This window comes from Mya arenaria, chromosome 14 (assembly GCF_026914265.1).
Source record: "Mya arenaria isolate MELC-2E11 chromosome 14, ASM2691426v1".
NCBI classification, from domain to species: Eukaryota; Metazoa; Mollusca; class Bivalvia; order Myida; family Myidae; genus Mya; species Mya arenaria.
Genome location: NC_069135.1, coordinates 33978096 through 33995629, shown reverse-complemented (window position 1 = coordinate 33995629; position 17534 = coordinate 33978096). Strand labels below are relative to the sequence as shown.

Here is a 17534-nt window from a genome sequence, read left to right as displayed (position 1 = left end):
GTGCTCGATCGACTTTTTTGAGGAAAAAAATGAAAAACGCTTCAGAGTGATAATTTGTGCATAAAAACAGTAAATACATCATTGTTTTAGAAGAACAGGAATGTTTAATGCTTTGAATTAGCTGACTGCTTTATCGACGTTTTTGGAAAAAAAAACTGTTGATAATCGCTTCAATGTGTTAATTTGTGCATAAAAACAGTTAAAATGTCATTGTTTTAGAAGAAAATGCATGTATACATGCTTTGAAATAGGATTCAATTTAGGCCGCTAGGCCGCTAATTTCACGCCGCTATGCCGCTAGGTCGCTGAAGTGCTTGATCGACTTTTTTGAAAAAAAGTTGAAAAACGCCTCAGTGATAATTTGTGCATAAAACAGTTAATTTAAAATTGTTTTAGAATAAAAGGTAAAGAAAAATATTCTGAATAGATTAACAATTTAAGGCCGCTATGTAACTATATGAATAAAAAACCTTGATTTATCATTGCTTTTAAAAAACGTATTAACAATTGGAAATAGAAAAAATAATAAGGCCGCCAACTTCACGCCGCTAGGCCGCCAGGCCGCTAACTTCACGCCGCTAGGCCGCTAGGCCGCTAGGCCGCTAACTTCACGCCGCTAGGCCGCCAGGCCGCTAACTTCACGCCGCTAGGCCGCTAGGCCGCTAACTTCACGTACATGTCAAATCTACATTTATGCAATGTATTATATTGATGATGTACATGTTCAAGTATGTGTAAATATAACTTTGGCTAGTTGAAATGATTTAGTATGACTTTAATGAGCCTTTGTTTACAAGCCACTGTAAGATATATGACATGCATTGAACTCTTTGGGTGGAGTGAGCATAGCGAACAAGCCCTTCTTAATCATTCAGATTTAATTCAGGTAATCTATCTGACATGGAATACAACCTTATTGGCTGGTACATTGTCAACGGAAAATCTGACACAGGGATTGTGTAGCGGATGAGTGGCAGTGGGCGGACCTTTAAACACCCGCGAAAGTTGAAATTCTTTATGATTTAGCCTCGTACTGGATAATTGCCTTTATTGGCTAAAAATGGCGGTTGTATTATAATACATATTTAAAATGTTCAAGCTTGCTTGTCCATATTTGACCAGGAAGTAAATCAGATATACAGACTTCCTTGTTTTTAAAGTTGATGTTCTTCTTATTGTAAGTTATTTTTCGTTCGTTAGCAAACTATAATTCGCATTACATTTATTTAAAGAAAACCGAAATCGCAGTTTTAGTGAAAGTATCTCGTTTTGATTTGGTTAAAACATGTTTTGTATTATAATAATAAATATGCAATGTATATTATATTCATTAGTATTATCATTATGCAATATTTTCATCAGACGAACTTGCCTGTCAGATAATCGCTAGTACAAAATAAAGTTTGTGGTGGGTGGTTCGTATTTTTTTTTGAAAGAGGAAGGGTATTATATTGGCACTATATTGGCTAACATGTGTACCTGCTAGCATGTGTTTCATGCTAGTTTATTCATAATAACATTCCTTTCTGGTTGAGAGACCATGTTTGCTTATTTTCAGACTCTGGGTGAAGTTATTGGCCGTGACTTACTTTATTATATACACACGCATATAATTTATGATATATCTTTTGTCTTGACACCGAATTGTCTCGTCATTTTTTATTTGCGTACATGTCAAATGATAATGTTTTTTAGCAAACTTCAGTTAAAGGTAATCTTGTTAAACTACCGTGGATTCTTGTCTAGCTAGCGTGAGCATGTGTAGGATCAAAGGCTATTATCTATTTCGTTTCGTCACCTTATCATTATTGTCAATTTTCGTGACAAACTGACTTTAAAGATATGTACTACTTCCTGCTTCTGTAGGATCGTATCTAAGTTCTATGTAAACATTCTTTATATATAATTAGACACAATACGTTTGGAATTTTAGAAATTGTATTTTGTGCAATCCCCAAAAAACATTTTTTTTCTCATTTCAACACTTGAGAGTTTAAAGCTGCTCTTTCACAGATTGACGTGTTTATGTTTTGTCTCAGAACACGCTGATTTTGGTATTAATGCCTTCAATTCAGACATATAAGATAATCCACAATAGAACAAATCTCAATTGATTGGAAAACTTCGAACTTTCATTTGTCTTAAAGCGCTAGTAACGCTTTTTAGTCTTAATACATCATTTTTCAAAAGCAAATTTGAACAACTGCGATCTGATATTTTGTCAGCAGTCTTGTATCATTGGTGGCCTCTAGACATTTATGCAAAACTTGGCTCATTTCAAGACAAAAAAAAATGTGAAAACGTTCAATGTGTGATAGTGCAGCTTTAAATGTTTGCCAAAAAGATCTACGGCTATCATAAGAGGACGAAGGGTTCAATGATTTGGTTAGGCGAAAACGTATGTACTTTCTTTTTTGTCCGCAAATACACAGAATATAGGATTTTATAGATAATCGCATGAATCTATGCTTGATAGTTTGTTTAAGGATGATACTCGAAGAAGAAGGGTGTCGATATCTTGTAATGACCTACGTACTTGAAAACCAGGCGACTGACCTAAACCATATGTAATCATATGTAATTACTTCTGTATACATTCAGATAAGAAAAATTTACTAAATCAAATCGAAAGACCATGGCCTAAAATACTGTTTTCATTGAACGTTGACTGTTTCTTGGGTTTATGTTTTGTTTGATTTCTTCAATGACCACAACGATGGTATCATTCTCAGGATATGAATCGTAGTCTTGCAGGTGCGTAGCAACCTATACGCGAGTACGCGGCTGAATCCGCATGATTCTAACTTAAAATATCCAAAAAAAAATCAGCAAAAGTTGACTACATGATCCTAATACTGTCCATTTTCCACTACTAAAACAGCACATCAGAACGCTCAGAATACACCAGATTGCACCATGGTTTTCAAATAATCCGAGGGGCATAACCCCGAACACCCATAGCACAATTATAAATCCACATGAATATCGGGCTAGCTACGCACATGTCCTGTATATTTAATGTGCAGTTATGCTTGATATAGAGAGTAAACTTTCTTACACATTCAATCTGATATAAAATGATTTGTATAAAAATTAATGATTAATTGTTATAAAATTATTTCATTAAAGCTATATACCTACATGTATACATTGTCGGATGCCCTCTATACATGAAGTGTAACGGAAAATGTACAGTTGTTGCCGGCGATGACATGTATATCGCTTGATGTATTTATTATCAGGAAAGGACAACTACTTAAGTATGAATTCGATAGGGAAGTAGGATTTATTTCCCCTCAGTTAAATATAACAGGGGGTAGTCACTTATAGAAGGCTTAAACTAGGCCTTAGACAACTAATATTTTAAACAAATTTAAGAGTCTGTGAACCGAATTACACCAGCTTTATAGAATATTCGTATCGCGTTTCGCCCTGGTTCTCCGTAATAAATCACGGAATTCCAAGGGGCTAGGGGTGGAGAAGGGGTCCTCATTGCTGTTCGGAGATTGTGATGGTATGAAATAATGTGACCTTTCTTTTTAAAAGGGAGACAACTATTAGTCTAATTTCCAACACATTATATGACTTATTTCCCTTATTCCAAACTCAATAGACCCTGCATGTTTATTTAACGCAATTTAACTCCAGTGAAAAGTATACATTAAGTAAATATAAAATTGTACATATTACATTTGTCGCATTGGCAATTAGGTTTAAACATTCCTTCAGGTGTACTTAAAACATTGTTTACTGTATTTAACAAATAATCTGTTCATTGTGTCTTCAACGTCATTTGATCGATTTTAGAACATTATTTCACAACTTTGTTCACCAGTCAATGGCAATTGATTTTTTTATTTATAAAGTTTTTTTTTATTATTTGATAACGATTGTAAACAAAAAGATATTTTAAAGTATTCACTCGTCGTTTGCATGCTATTACGCGAGGGTATTGTGGAGAAGTTCTTATTCCCGGAGAAAACCCACCAACCAATCGCACATGGGCCCGATGGCGCAAACCCCTGGACATTACGCTGATGCAATAGCCGTTTATGAACATGAAGGGTCGGTCATCAATTCATATTAATCGAGTACAGTGTGTGGGTGTGTGTGTGTGTGGGGGGGGTCTCCTACCACAACAATAATGCGAGTATCATAAGGCTTGAGCTTTAGCTATACACTTTTGTAATAAAGTTTTGTTTACAAAATAAGATCATGTTTATTCAGAAGAAGAATAAGTTTTCATATAAAACACGGACTTTAATTGAATAAAAATTCAATAAGATAGTACAGGGGAGGGAACTAAGATATACAATCTAAATTATTTTAATGCGACTCTCTCCCTTTTGCACTGTTCTAGCAGTGATATATAGTAGCTAAATTGACGAAAACACCAATGGCATTATATAGAATAACATGTATCGTATATCATTATCCATTTTTTATACCACTGTTTTTGCAAATATATAGGCGTTCATACTCCAACTAACTGGGTCATTTTCCTTTGAATGGCTATGTGTTTATGTGCAAGTTCCAATTTCATCCACCATTCCTTTTTTAATCTTATGTTTATGAACATTTTTATTTTTTTAATTTCCATTTAGCATCAGGAGAATAATTTATTGGTCTTATATGTAATTATGTTGTAATTCTCTCTTTATTTAAGCTATGTTGGAAAAGCATAATAGAATAACACACTAGTACACATGTAGGGCAGAATCAGAATACCACAGTTTGCTATGCTATCCGTTTTACTCTGCTAAACATTTACCAAACAACATTTCAAATTAAGGGAATACACCGAATTTTTATTGTTAATGTCTTTTAACACATGAAAACACTCAGATGTGTGTCTAAAAGGTGGTGATGGTAGTGGTGGTGATGGCGGTGATGGTGGTGGCGGTGATGGTGGTGGTGGTGGTGGTGATGATGGTGGTGATGGTGGTGGTAGTGGGTGCCATGCTATCATTCATATGAATCGTTTTGAATATCCAATTGATGGATTCATCGCTCAAGCCGTTCAGTACTGTCATTGCTTTGACTAGTAAATTTTGTAGGTATGATAATCAATATGTGAAAACAGTGACTTTTATTACTGCAATTAGTGTCTGATTCTTTTCTAATGGATTTTCTCGAAACTTCTGAAGTTCATTATTACATTATAACAGGATTTAGCTAAGCTCACTAAAATTGTTTTGTTCTAATTTGTGAAAATTTACATCTTTGGTTTTTGGACTTATAAAGGAATTACTCGTCATAAAGATCACGATATTTTTTTTAGTAAAATCAAGATTTAGTAAGAAATGTGGCTCATAGAAATAAGCTACATAAACAAGTTACTCGTAAAAAGCTACGAGAAATTTGGGCGAGGAGTTCCATGGATTTGGCCGATGATATTCAAAAAGTGTTGACTCCTTCGACCGACCCCATTTTGTATGGGTGAAATTTTCTTTCTGTCCGACCTTACAAAAACAAATTCCAACCAAACCTGTTATATAACAGCAGTGAAGTCGGAAACAAACAGTTTTCTTTCAAAAAGGTTTCAGTCACCAGTTTTTGTGGGAATTATACTGAAAGTGTTGTTGGATTAAATTTAAATATAGTGTGTCTAATGACATTAAAACTACTAAAATCAGTGAAGATATGTTATGAAAAATTGGACTTTGGATACTAGCATTATGCTTTATTCTAGGTATCTGATTTTTAGCATTACTTATAATATTGAAATGTCGTTTGTTAAATCTGAAGAGTGTTGCTGTTTTCCTTTTCTCTCCCGAGTGACATAATATATGTATAAACAAATTAATCCACTTAATCAAAAACATTCCATGGATTATCAGTCGACTAAAATATTCCATTGAAAAGATTCAATAGAACAAAACAAATACATATGTTGAACAGAACCAAACATAATCATTTTGAAATGTGATCATAAATAACTGGGTTTTCCCCACATATCTATTTTATGTTTCAATGGCTAAACATGTCTATCATTTAGCTTAAGGTCAACTTCGAGAACAGAATGAAAACTATCAACACACAAAAATGTTATATTAAATGGAGTGATTGTGGATCATTATGTGTTTGTTAACTGTTGTGAGTGGAATATATTCGGTATTATATTTGATGATATTTGGTAAGAATTTATTTAGTTAATTGAACTGATAGCTTTATATACCTGGTAATCAATACGTATACAATTAATCACAGGCATCTGAATCATTGTTTGTCACTTAAATGTTGTTTAAAACCATTTTGGGTGCATACAATGAGATAAACAACACATCTGAAGATATTTAGTGTCATTTTAGTGACAAACAATGATTCAGATGCCTGTGCAATTAATTAGCAATAGTTATACAATGCAAATCCTATGACTGTAGTGCACATAGAAAGTGAAGAACACATGAAGTTTACGTTTTTGACTAATAAAATAAAGCAACTTTTTCATGAGAATTAGTGCCCTTATTATGCAGAATATTTAATTTATTTTTTTTTTATTTTTTTTTTGAGATGTAGACCCTGATGTTTACGTTTAAACTTATAAATTAAAGCAACTTTTTCATGAGAATTCGTGCCCTTATTATTTAGAAATATTTTATTTGTTTTCTTTCTATATGTTAGTGAGATGTAGGCCTTAAATAATAGTGTGTTTTTAAATCTTAGGGAGCTCCCTGAGTTTCTTACTTGTCAGAGCAATTTGTTGTTAATACGTGTCAGTTTTATTTTCATAATTGTTAGTTTTAACATGTGACACACTGCTGCTTGCATGCGCTATAAATGATATATTAGACTGCTAAAATGTTACACTTTCTAACTGCACCTTTTATACAATTGTTAAGTTTTATATACTGTATAGATGTTATCATACAGTCGATCCAAAGGCTAACATAAGCATATGCTGTGTTTATATGCTGTCTTGCCAACTTAAGACTTGATTTAAACATATTTTATTCAACGTATACAAACAAACTACAAAGAATATGCACACACACACAAAGGTTGTCTATACTATTAAAATGGATTGGAACGAAAGCATAGCTTATAGAGTTAAATCTTAAGACTTGAGGCTTATCTTAATGTTATTTAAAGTAAAAAGAACTAATAAGAACCGAACAGAACATAAATTTCATTTGACATAAGTATAAAAAGCTTATCGTCACACCAATATGTATAAAAACAAAAAAAAACATGGCATATGATTTATAACATAAGTTCTATTAATAGATTAATTATTTGTTTAACGTCATAATGTTTATGAAAATACCAAGAATGTAATCAATATTAGCTATAATATGTAAAGTTAATTTGTAATGATTATAATGATATAATGTATGTACATGTAGCATGCTACCATATACCATGGCCAGAGGCTTCAATATGTTCAAGGCATGAGCTTATATTGTGTTGATATGCTGTCTTGAGACTTCAAGCTTATTTTAATTCTACTTAAAGTAAACTATTTAGATAGCTCTGGTTTGGCAAAACCAAACGTATTCACTTTTACTATGATTTAAATAACAATATTGAAATTTGATATCGTTAGCCCCTTATCATCGTTATGTACGGCGAGGCACTTAAAATGACACTCTTATTTAAAATCAATACATACACGTGTATAACAAACATACATGTTGAGTGATAAACCCTTAACTACTTACTAAATAATGCATTTATGGAAACTATTAATTCATGACAGATAATACGATTGTAACCGTGTAATTAATTGCTGAAAACGTAAAAATATTAAAATTAATGATTGGTGAGTCCTAAAATATTTACTGTGATCTACTATAGTCTCATAAGGTGGAATAAGGTAGAATACCATGTTTTCTGCACCTTTCTTTCACGTTAAACTCAGTAGCCTTCATAAAAACCATTGTTTTCGACATTAATTCATCCTTTTTGGTACATGTATAACAAGACAGTTGTATTTAGTGTGGCAAATCTCATTTTGGAGTTAGAGTGCATCTTTAATTGGCCACCATACCTGCCATCTTACTCTTATTTCCGTTTGATTTCAGATGCAATATCCTGGCCATGTGGACAAAACCGGCCCCCTGCATCATACAATCAATTATGTTTATAACACGGCTGATTGTTTGGGCAAGGGGGCCACAGCGACTGTGCTCCTTGCACGATCGAGGGTATGTCTCATTTCGAGTGATTTTCTTTTATTTTTGCTTTTAAATTGTTCTTTGTTCAAATTCATGACAAGTTGTGGATGTGAAATATGGGAAGTAAAACAGTATTTTCGACCGTGTTTCTTTGAAACTGTGTCGATATTTTGAGGAAGCATTGTTAATTGTCTTAATATGTTCGAGGAATGATGAAACTGTTAGCAAAGGAACCACTTAAGATGTTTTTCTGAGATATCAAAAGCGGATATCGGAAATGCATTCAATTACAATAGGAAGTATGTTTGTTAGTTGCGATTTTCTTCAAATTGGATTTTTTGTTTTCAACTGAACAACTTTGAAACAGTAGAAAGCATCCTACTTTAAGCTTCTAAGTCACTTCTTATGTTTTCATTGCCAAATACTGGCAAAGCCATTTGTTGAAACCTTTCCATGCACTCCAATTTATATATCACTGTTTTAAATAAAGCGTATTATTTTCAGTCGGATGGTCATCAAGTGGCCGTCAAGGTTTCCTTGGACAGCTCTCCTCATAATGTACGCGCTCGCATTCGAGAAACGGAGCTATTAAGATCTACCAATCACAGAAATGTGATGAGGCTTATAGCGTGTGAAACAGTTGTAAGTGTAATGCATGCTTTTTTCCAAAGTTCGCGTCCATAATGGACACTCGCTATCGGTGCAAAAGTATATCTTTAACTATCATAATCTTGAAATTTTGTTAAGTATTTCTTTTAATTATACCAAACAGCTTTATGCTTGATATTAAACTTAGCTTTGGTAAGAGTTATGTCGACTGCTTGTTATAATTAAGAAATGCATATATATATTTCAAGATTAAGAATAGTAAAGATATACTTTTACACGGATAGCGATTGTCTATTATGGATGTGAAGTTTGGAAAATTGATAGTATATTGAATTCGACTTAATCCATACTGGAACAGTGTATTTTAGAATTTTGAACTACATAACCAGATAAATAATTCACTTCGAAATGTCTTTTTTTTTCTTCTTTTTTTCTGCATCAAATTAATCTGAATATATTATTATTTTTTTCGTGTTTGAAATCAGACACTTGTTTTCTTGAAATAAAATAAACAACACAAAAGATGTTAATATGCATTATGTTTTATTGAACTGAAAATATCTGGATATTTTTCTTAAAAACTTTATAGCAAGAGACGGGACAAGAAGTGATGATTCTTGAGTATTGTCAGGCCGGAAGTGTATACTCTCTGTTGGAACAGCCAACCAACAGTTTTGGTTTCCAGGAGAAAGAATTCCTCACGTTTCTACGTGACATTAGTATGTGATATTGTTAGCCTAGTGAATGTCATGATTAATTAAATTACCTCATTAGATAGTTACACAATCGCCCTGAGCAAGTTGTAATGAATAACCGCGATATTTTCTTTCCTGATGTAATGTTTCTCATGTTTAGATCGGTGTGTAGTCTAGAACACCTGCAAGCTAACCTCAAGTTTACTGTTTGACATCAACAAAAACCGAAACCGACTTTGTAAAAATGATTAAACTGCATTTATCTTTGATTTCATACTGTTTAAGACATTTGTTTATTCGTGTATATTATAGCATTAGGTCAAGCGTACTCACCAGATCCCTCTCTGTCCATACTTCACTATTTATTCGAACATTTTTTATCCATACATGGGATAGCTTTATAGAAATGTATGCGACTTATACTTGTTAATAACAAAGTGTTCCTAACAGATACCACTATTGCTTATAATGTCTATTCTCTCTGTTTTCAGCGGAAGGTGTGAGCTATCTGAATTCTCTAAAAATAATTCATCGAGATATCAAGCCTGGCAATATATTAAAAAAGATAGAAGGTGATGGAAGGTAAGTGTCTCACATGTTAATATTCGTTTGTTCGATTTCCTGTTTGAAACGTGTTGTAGAAGAACACGAATCAAACAAATTCAAAAATAAGATCGTTCTCCTTCATTATATTGATGTATCAACTGAGCATTTTGTTCTGAACAATCAATAGTGCATGTACATCCCTTCAGGACACAATTTCTTGAAACTTCTTAAGCTAAACAGGCTTAAGTCGCTTATTACAATTAGCCAAAATACAAACTTAAATTGAATCTTGATAATTGAAAAATGGTTTATTGTGATAATCATAAAGATAATTCCTATCTTCAGTATAAACTCTAAGTCTTAAAGAAGTAAATATTATGCAAAATTATTCAAAAACTAAAATAGTGAGCTTAGCTTAATCCTGTTATAAGGAACTTAAGAAGTTTTGAGAAAATGGGACCAGATGTTTCCGATATGGGTTAGATTATCTTCCGTCATATGTGTCTGCCTCTCACAAAATGGATCCCTAGTTTAAGCCTTGCAACAGGCATGCTCGTATCCATGACCTCTTAAAATGAAAATAAGTCTTGTTTATTATCCAAGAGACAGACTAGGGTGTGTGAGTCTCTACGCTATCGTAGTTCATCTCAGTCGATCAAAATGAAAAGCTGGTGGAAAATGGTCCACATTATTCACCTCATCATTTATTTTAAACGCATACTTTTTTGTGTTAGTTTTAACATAATGATTTTGTCAAGTGTGTGACTATTTAAATTTGATATTTCACAATAATATTTTAAATTGCATTATACTCTTGTGGACAGTAGTTAAATGCAATTACACAATACAAACCTTATTCAATATGACAATCTTGGACTAGTTACAACAATGTCATTCAACTCATTGATATTACTCGTAACCGATTTTTTTTGCATTTAATACAATTGACTATGACGTCAAACGAACACAAAGGGACCATATAAGCATGTTGATAAGCATTTTTGTATGAATGAACTAGCAGTTCTATTGCCGTTGTGATTCTTATCGCGAGAAAATACTGTGTATATAACTTATCAAATTGATCGTTCTTTGTACAAAAAAATGACATTTTATGATATCCATTACGTTACTTATTTTGACGTTTTTGACGTTGCAGTTCGACGTACGTCCTCACGGACTTTGGAGCCGCTCGAGAACTGCAGGACGAGGATGAGACCTTTATGAGCATATACGGAACGGAGGAATACATTGTAAGGGAATCGATATATAAAAAGCCAATGCCCCTTTTACAACATGACTGGTTTATTTTGTTTACTCATGCGTTGTACGTATTGGACTGATTCTTTACATGGACAGTTGGTGTTTACAGCTGTATCAGTTATTGACTTCCTGGGTATGTTGGTGTTTATAGCAGTACAAATTATTGACCACCTGTCCTAGGTATGTTGGTGTTTACAGCAGTACAAATTAGTGACCTCCTAGGTCTGTTGGTGTTTACAGCTGTACAAATGATTGACCTTCTAGGTCTGTTGGTGTTTATAGCAGTACAAATTATTGACCACCTAGGTATGTTGGTGTTTACAGCAGTACAAATTAGTGACCTCCCAGGTCTGTTGGTGTTTACAGCTGTACAAATGATTGACCTTCTAGGTCTGTTGGTGTTTACAGCTGTACAAATTATTAACCACCTAGGTATGTTGGTGTTTACAGCAGTACAAATTAGTGACCTCCTAGGTCTGTTGGTGTTTACAGCTGTACAAATGATTGACCTTCTAGGTCTGTTGGTGTTTACAGCTGTACAAATGATTGACCTTCTAGGTCTGTTGGTGTTTACAGCAGTACAAATGATTGACCTCCTAGGTGTGTTGGTGTTTACAGCTGTACAAATGATTGACCTTCTAGGTCTATTGGTGTTTACAGCAATACAAATGATTGACCTCCTAGGTCTGTTGGTGTTTACAGCTGTACAAATGATTGACCTCCTTGGTCTGTTGGTGTTTACAGCAGTACCAATTATTGACTTCATTGGTCAGTTGGTGTTTACAGCTTTACCAGTTATTGACCTCATTGGTCTGTTGGTGTTTACATCAGTACCAATTATTTACCTCCTAGGTCTGTTGGTGCTTACAGCAGTACCAATTGTTGACCTCCTAGGTCTGTTGGTGTTTACAACTGTACCAATTGTTGACCTCCTAGGTCTGTTGGTGTTTACAACTGTACCAATTGTTGACCTCCTAGGTCTGTTGGTGTTTACAGCAGTACCACTTATTGACCACCTAGGTCTGTTGGTGTTTGCAGCTATACCAATTATTGACCTTCTAGGTACAGCTGTACCAATAATTGACCTCCTAGGACTGCTGGTGTTTACAGCAGTACCAATTATTGACCTCCTTGGTCTGTTGGTGTTTACAGCAGTACCACTTATTGACCTCCTTGGTCTGTTGGTGTTTACAGCAGTACCAATTATTGACCTCCTTGGTCTGTTGGTGTTTACAGCAGTACCAATTATTGACCTCCTTGGTCTGTTGGTGTTTACAGCAGTACCAATTCTTTACCTCCTAGGTTGTTGGTGTTTACAGCAGTACCACTTATTGACCACCTAGGTCTGTTGGTGTTTGCAGCTATACCAATTATTGACCTTCTAGGTACAGCTGTACCAATAATTGACCTCCTAGGACTGCTGGTGTTTACAGCAGTACCAATTATTAACCTCCTAGGTCTGTTGGTGTTTACAGCAGTACCAATTCTTTACCTCCTAGGACTGCTGGTGTTTACAGCAGTACCAATTATTGACCTCCTAGGTCGGTTGGTGTTTACAGCAGTACCAATTATTGACCTCCTAGGTTGTTGGTGTTTACAGCAGTACCAATTATTGACCTCCTAGGTCTGTTGGTGTTTACAGCAGTACCAATTATTGACCTCCTAGGTCTGCTGGTGTTTACAGCAGTACCAATTATTGACCTCCTAGGACTGCTGGTGTTTACAACTGTACCAATTCTTTACCTCCTAGGTCTGTTGGTTTTTACAGCAGTACCAATTATTGACCTCCTAGGTTGTTGGTGTTTACAGCAGTACCACTTATTGACCTCCTAGGTCTGTTGGTGTTTACAGCAGTACCAATTGTTGACCTCCTAGGTCTGTTGGTGTTTACAGCAGTACCAATTCTTTACCTCCTAGGTCTGTTGGTGTTTGCAGCTATACCAATTATTGACCTTCTAGGTACAGCTGTACCAATAATTGACCTCCTAGGACTGCTGGTGTTTACAGCAGTACCAATTATTGACCTCCTTGGTCTGTTGGTGTTTACAGCAGTACCACTTATTGACATCCTATGACTGCTGGTGTTTACAGCTGTAGCAATTATTGACATCAAAGGACTGTTGGTGTTTACAGCTGTAGCAATTCTTTACCTCCTAGGTCTGTTGGTTTTTACTTCAGTACCAATTATTGACCTCCTAGGTCTGTTGGTGTTTACAGCAGTACCAATTCTTTACCTCCTAGGACTGCTGGTGTTTACAGCAGTACCAATTATTGACCTCCTAGGTCTGCTGGTGTTTACAGCAGTACCAATTATTGACCTCCTAGGACTGCTGGTGTTAACAACTGTACCAATTCTTTACCTCCTAGGTCTGTTGGTGTTTACAGCAGTACCAATTATTGACCTTCTAGGTTGTTGGTGTTTACAGCAGTACCAATTATTGACCTCCTAGGACTGCTGGTGTTTACAACTGTACCAATTCTTTACCTCCTAGGTCTGTTGGTGTTTACAGCAGTACCAATTATTGACCTCCTAGGTTGTTGGTGTTTACAGCAGTACCAATTATTGACTTCCTAGGTCTGTTGGTGTTTACAGCAGTACCAATTATTGACCTCCTAGGTCTGCTGGTGTTTACAGCAGTACCAATTATTGACCTCCTAGGACTGCTGGTGTTTACAACTGTACCAATTCTTTACCTCCTAGGTCTGTTGGTGTTTACAGCAGTACCAATTATTGACCTCCTAGGTTGTTGGTGTTTACAGCAGTACCACTTATTGACCTCCTAGGTCTGTTGGTGTTTACAGCAGTACCAATTGTTGACCTCCTAGGTCTGTTGGTGTTTACAGCAGTACCAATTATTGACCTCCTTGGTCTGTTGGTGTTTACAGCAGTACCAATTATTGACCTCCTAGGTCTGTTGGTGTTTACAGCAGTACCAATTGTTGACCTCCTAGGTCTGTTGGTGTTTACAGCAGTACCAATTGTTGACCTCCTAGGTCTGTTGGTGTTTACAGCAGTACCAATTATTGACCTCCTAGGACTGCTGGTGTTTACAGCAGTACCAATTATTGACCTCCTAGGTCTGCTGGTGTTTACAGCAGTACCAATTATTGACCTCCTAGGACTGCTGGTGTTTACAACTGTACCAATTCTTTACCTCCTAGGTCTGTTGGTGTTTACAGCAATACCACTTATTGACCACCTAGGTCTGTTGGTGTTTGCAGCTATACCAATTATTGACCTTCTAGGTACAGCTGTACCAATAATTGACCTCCTAGGACTGCTGGTGTTTACAGCAGTACCAATTATTGACCTCCTTGGTCTGTTGGTGTTTACAGCAGTACCACTTATTGACATCCCATGACTGCTGGTGTTTACAGCTGTAGCAATTATTGACATCAAAGGACTGTTGGTGTTTACAGCTGTAGCAATTATTGACCTCGTAGGTCTGTTTTGGAATACATGCATATTTTTACATGAGGTTAAAAACGGGAATAACGCTTTTTTGTTATGCAGGAATTATGATAGTTTCTAGAACTATAATTCCATTTCTTTCTGTTCTAAAAGGTGTTCTGTTTATTTCGTCTTATTTTCAGAACGTCCCCATTCAATGGCATGCCATTGTATTCAGTGAATACTAGTGCTTTGTTTATTAATAATAATAGAAACGCATATTTTCTCTATTCCATATTTTACGGCTCATAGTTTGAACGAGTGCAAAAGTTGTAGGAGTTATGATTAATACATATATTGAGTAATTCATCTTTTAGGCAATTCACTTAGCAGTCACTGTGTAGGAGTATTAAAAGGAGGGCGTCTTCTGTAACACCCTGAATTGAAGCACTTGTGGGCTTAATAGAATGATGGTTCAACTTGAAATTGGATAATATTTATTGTATTTATTAAAACCATGGTGAAATACGACTGGGGTGGAACTTTTAAACAATCAGGATTGCCAACTATTTTTGTGTAGGACTTGAAACATTTTATCGCTGTATTAACGCGCTTAGTCCATCATAAACAAAATCACCTAGTTTCTGGTTGACTACTTCATGTAAGCCTTTATGTTTGTGAATTCATTAATCTTTTATGCACGCACACATGCTTGTTCATGAGATTAACTCAAGCCGGCTAGCAAGAAAAAACATGCTCAATGTGTATTTTTAACATGTTCATTCGAAGCCCTCTAGAAACCCTGAGTTAACTTGTCTCAGACAATAGGGTTTAAAAAATGGTTTGGTTAGGGTTACATCCTTTTCAAAAATAGGTAGGGTAGGTAGAGTTTTTATTTTTTTTTATATATTTTAATTAGGCTCTATATACAAATGTTATTTTCATCATTGGAGTATGGTGTTAAAGTAATATTCTGTATCAAGCGTTCAACGTTTTAAACTACGTATTAAAACAAACTAAAATTAATATATTTTTTTGATAGTTTTTCCTTTTTTAACAAGCTGACTATAAAAACGGTAGGGTCGGCGCCTATTTCATAGGTCGGGTCGGGTAACCCGAACCAAATGTATTTTTTAGGCCTAGTAAGTATACACAATGTTTACTCGTGTTCATTTATGCCGCTTTTTGTTTCGCCTTGCCATTGTCCCTGATACAAGATAGCTGACACAGCTTATTTTAATAAAAAAAGGCCAAGGAAGTAAATGAATTACACTAAAATGGAAATTCCGAAACGTTTGAATATTTCAATTTCTTTCGGTAAAATATCATGTTGTTTTTTTAAATAAGAAATGGCCTTAATATTGTTTAGCTCACGTAATAAAACTATGGGTTTTCTCAGTTTGTAAAGCTATAAGCATGCGTTTATTTTCCTGAAAATCTATCGTATGCTCTACTTTCTACTTCACAGGAAAATGTTAACTCTTGAATCACTATCGGATCATGGGGGGAAGGGCGCACCCGGTGCCAAGTTAACTTTTTATTTCACTATAGGATGAAAGCAACAAAATACGCCCAAAAAGACCTCTTTGGATAAGAAATTGTAAAAAAAACTCTTTGGGAAGTACCCAATACCCACCCCTACCAAATATCTTTCGGTTCCGAGAGAGGGGAGGTCACGCCCTTAAGTAACGCTCCCTCTAGCGCCGAACGCTGTAGCTGCCTATGTGAATTCCTACAATTGATGGAATAGGAGTTATAACAGCAATCCAATCAGATAGATAGATAAGGGTTGTTGTTGTTGTTTACTGTGAGTCTGTGCTTATGTTACCCGTTTAATTCAGGGCTCAGTACCAAACGGACAACACACACTGTACTGCATGAAATTGACCTTTTTGGTTGTTCTGCTAATCCATTATTCTTTAACCACCATCTACAGTCGAAACTCGCTATGTCGAACTCAGTTATCTTGAGTTTCTGGTTATGTCGAACTTCTTTCGAATATGTTGGGTTTAGATACCAAAGCTTTAAATATCGGTTATATCGAATGTTCGTTATCTCGAAGATTTCCCGAGGTTCCAACGACTTTGACATAACGAGTTATGACTTTATATCTTTTTTACAGCATCCTGACATGTTCCAACGCGGTGTGTTACGACAGGCTGGTCAATCTGAGTTTACGTCATCAGTTGACCTCTGGTCACTCGGGGTCACCGTGTTTCACGTGATCACTGGCAGTCTGCCCTTCCAGGCGTTTGGGGGACGGAGTGACTCTCAGACAATGTAAGTTAAGGGTACGAAGATGTTGAAGCGAAAGTAAATCATAAAATAAACAGAAAAAACCCGGATTCATGGAAGACGAATAAACCTTCACCTAGATTTTAGACATCAGCTATATCAAATATCTAGCCAGATAGTGCTGGTTTGGAGATAATTATGTCAATGACTATAGCTAAAGTACTAAATTATGCTTAATTATGCTAACTTCTTGCGCGTTGAAACTTCTTGATGTTTAACTATTTTAGATTTCAGTTTTATCAAATATCTGGCCAGATAGTGGTGGTTTGGAGATAATTATGTTAATGAATATAGCTATTAAAAGTATAAATTATGCTTAATTATGCTAACTTTTTGCGCTTTGCTACGTCTTGATGTTAACTGAATAACCATAGAGCATTCCTTTCATAAACATACCAAAATTAACATAACATCGAACAATTGTGTAGATCGTTGGCAATTGTGCACGGCTAGAACCTCAATTATTGCAATCAGTAAGCCAAGCCTTTATGCCCTTAAACCTTATTATTTTTTATTAAAGTCACGTAATGCATAAATATTATTGAGTATAAATATACAGCATGCACGTAAATATGTAGTTGAAGGTCAATGTCGTTTTTATAGATATTTCACGTTTGAAGC

The 17534-nt window shown here is 35.3% G+C and overlaps 1 protein-coding gene across 4 annotated transcripts in view; it reads left to right on the top strand.

Moving 5' to 3' along the window:
- Positions 1-5033: 5033 nt before the first annotated feature.
- The window catches only part of LOC128218573 (serine/threonine-protein kinase TBK1-like), a 35423-nt gene continuing 22922 nt past the window's right edge, over positions 5034-17534 (top strand). Inside the window, exons 1-7 of one of the 4 annotated variants that reach the window (XM_052926269.1) lie at positions 5034-5057; positions 8025-8147; positions 8622-8759; positions 9316-9445; positions 9913-10003; positions 11124-11217; positions 16741-16898. In XM_052926269.1, the coding sequence (XP_052782229.1) occupies positions 8025-8147; positions 8622-8759; positions 9316-9445; positions 9913-10003; positions 11124-11217; positions 16741-16898 (734 nt within the window). In that variant the 5' untranslated portion in view covers positions 5034-5057. Of the gene's footprint in view, positions 5058-5109; positions 5693-5794; positions 6137-8024; positions 8148-8621; positions 8760-9315; positions 9446-9912; positions 10004-11123; positions 11218-16740; positions 16899-17534 lie in introns of those variants that run through there. The other 3 variants (XM_052926268.1, XM_052926270.1, XM_052926267.1) reach the window with 3 other exon arrangements.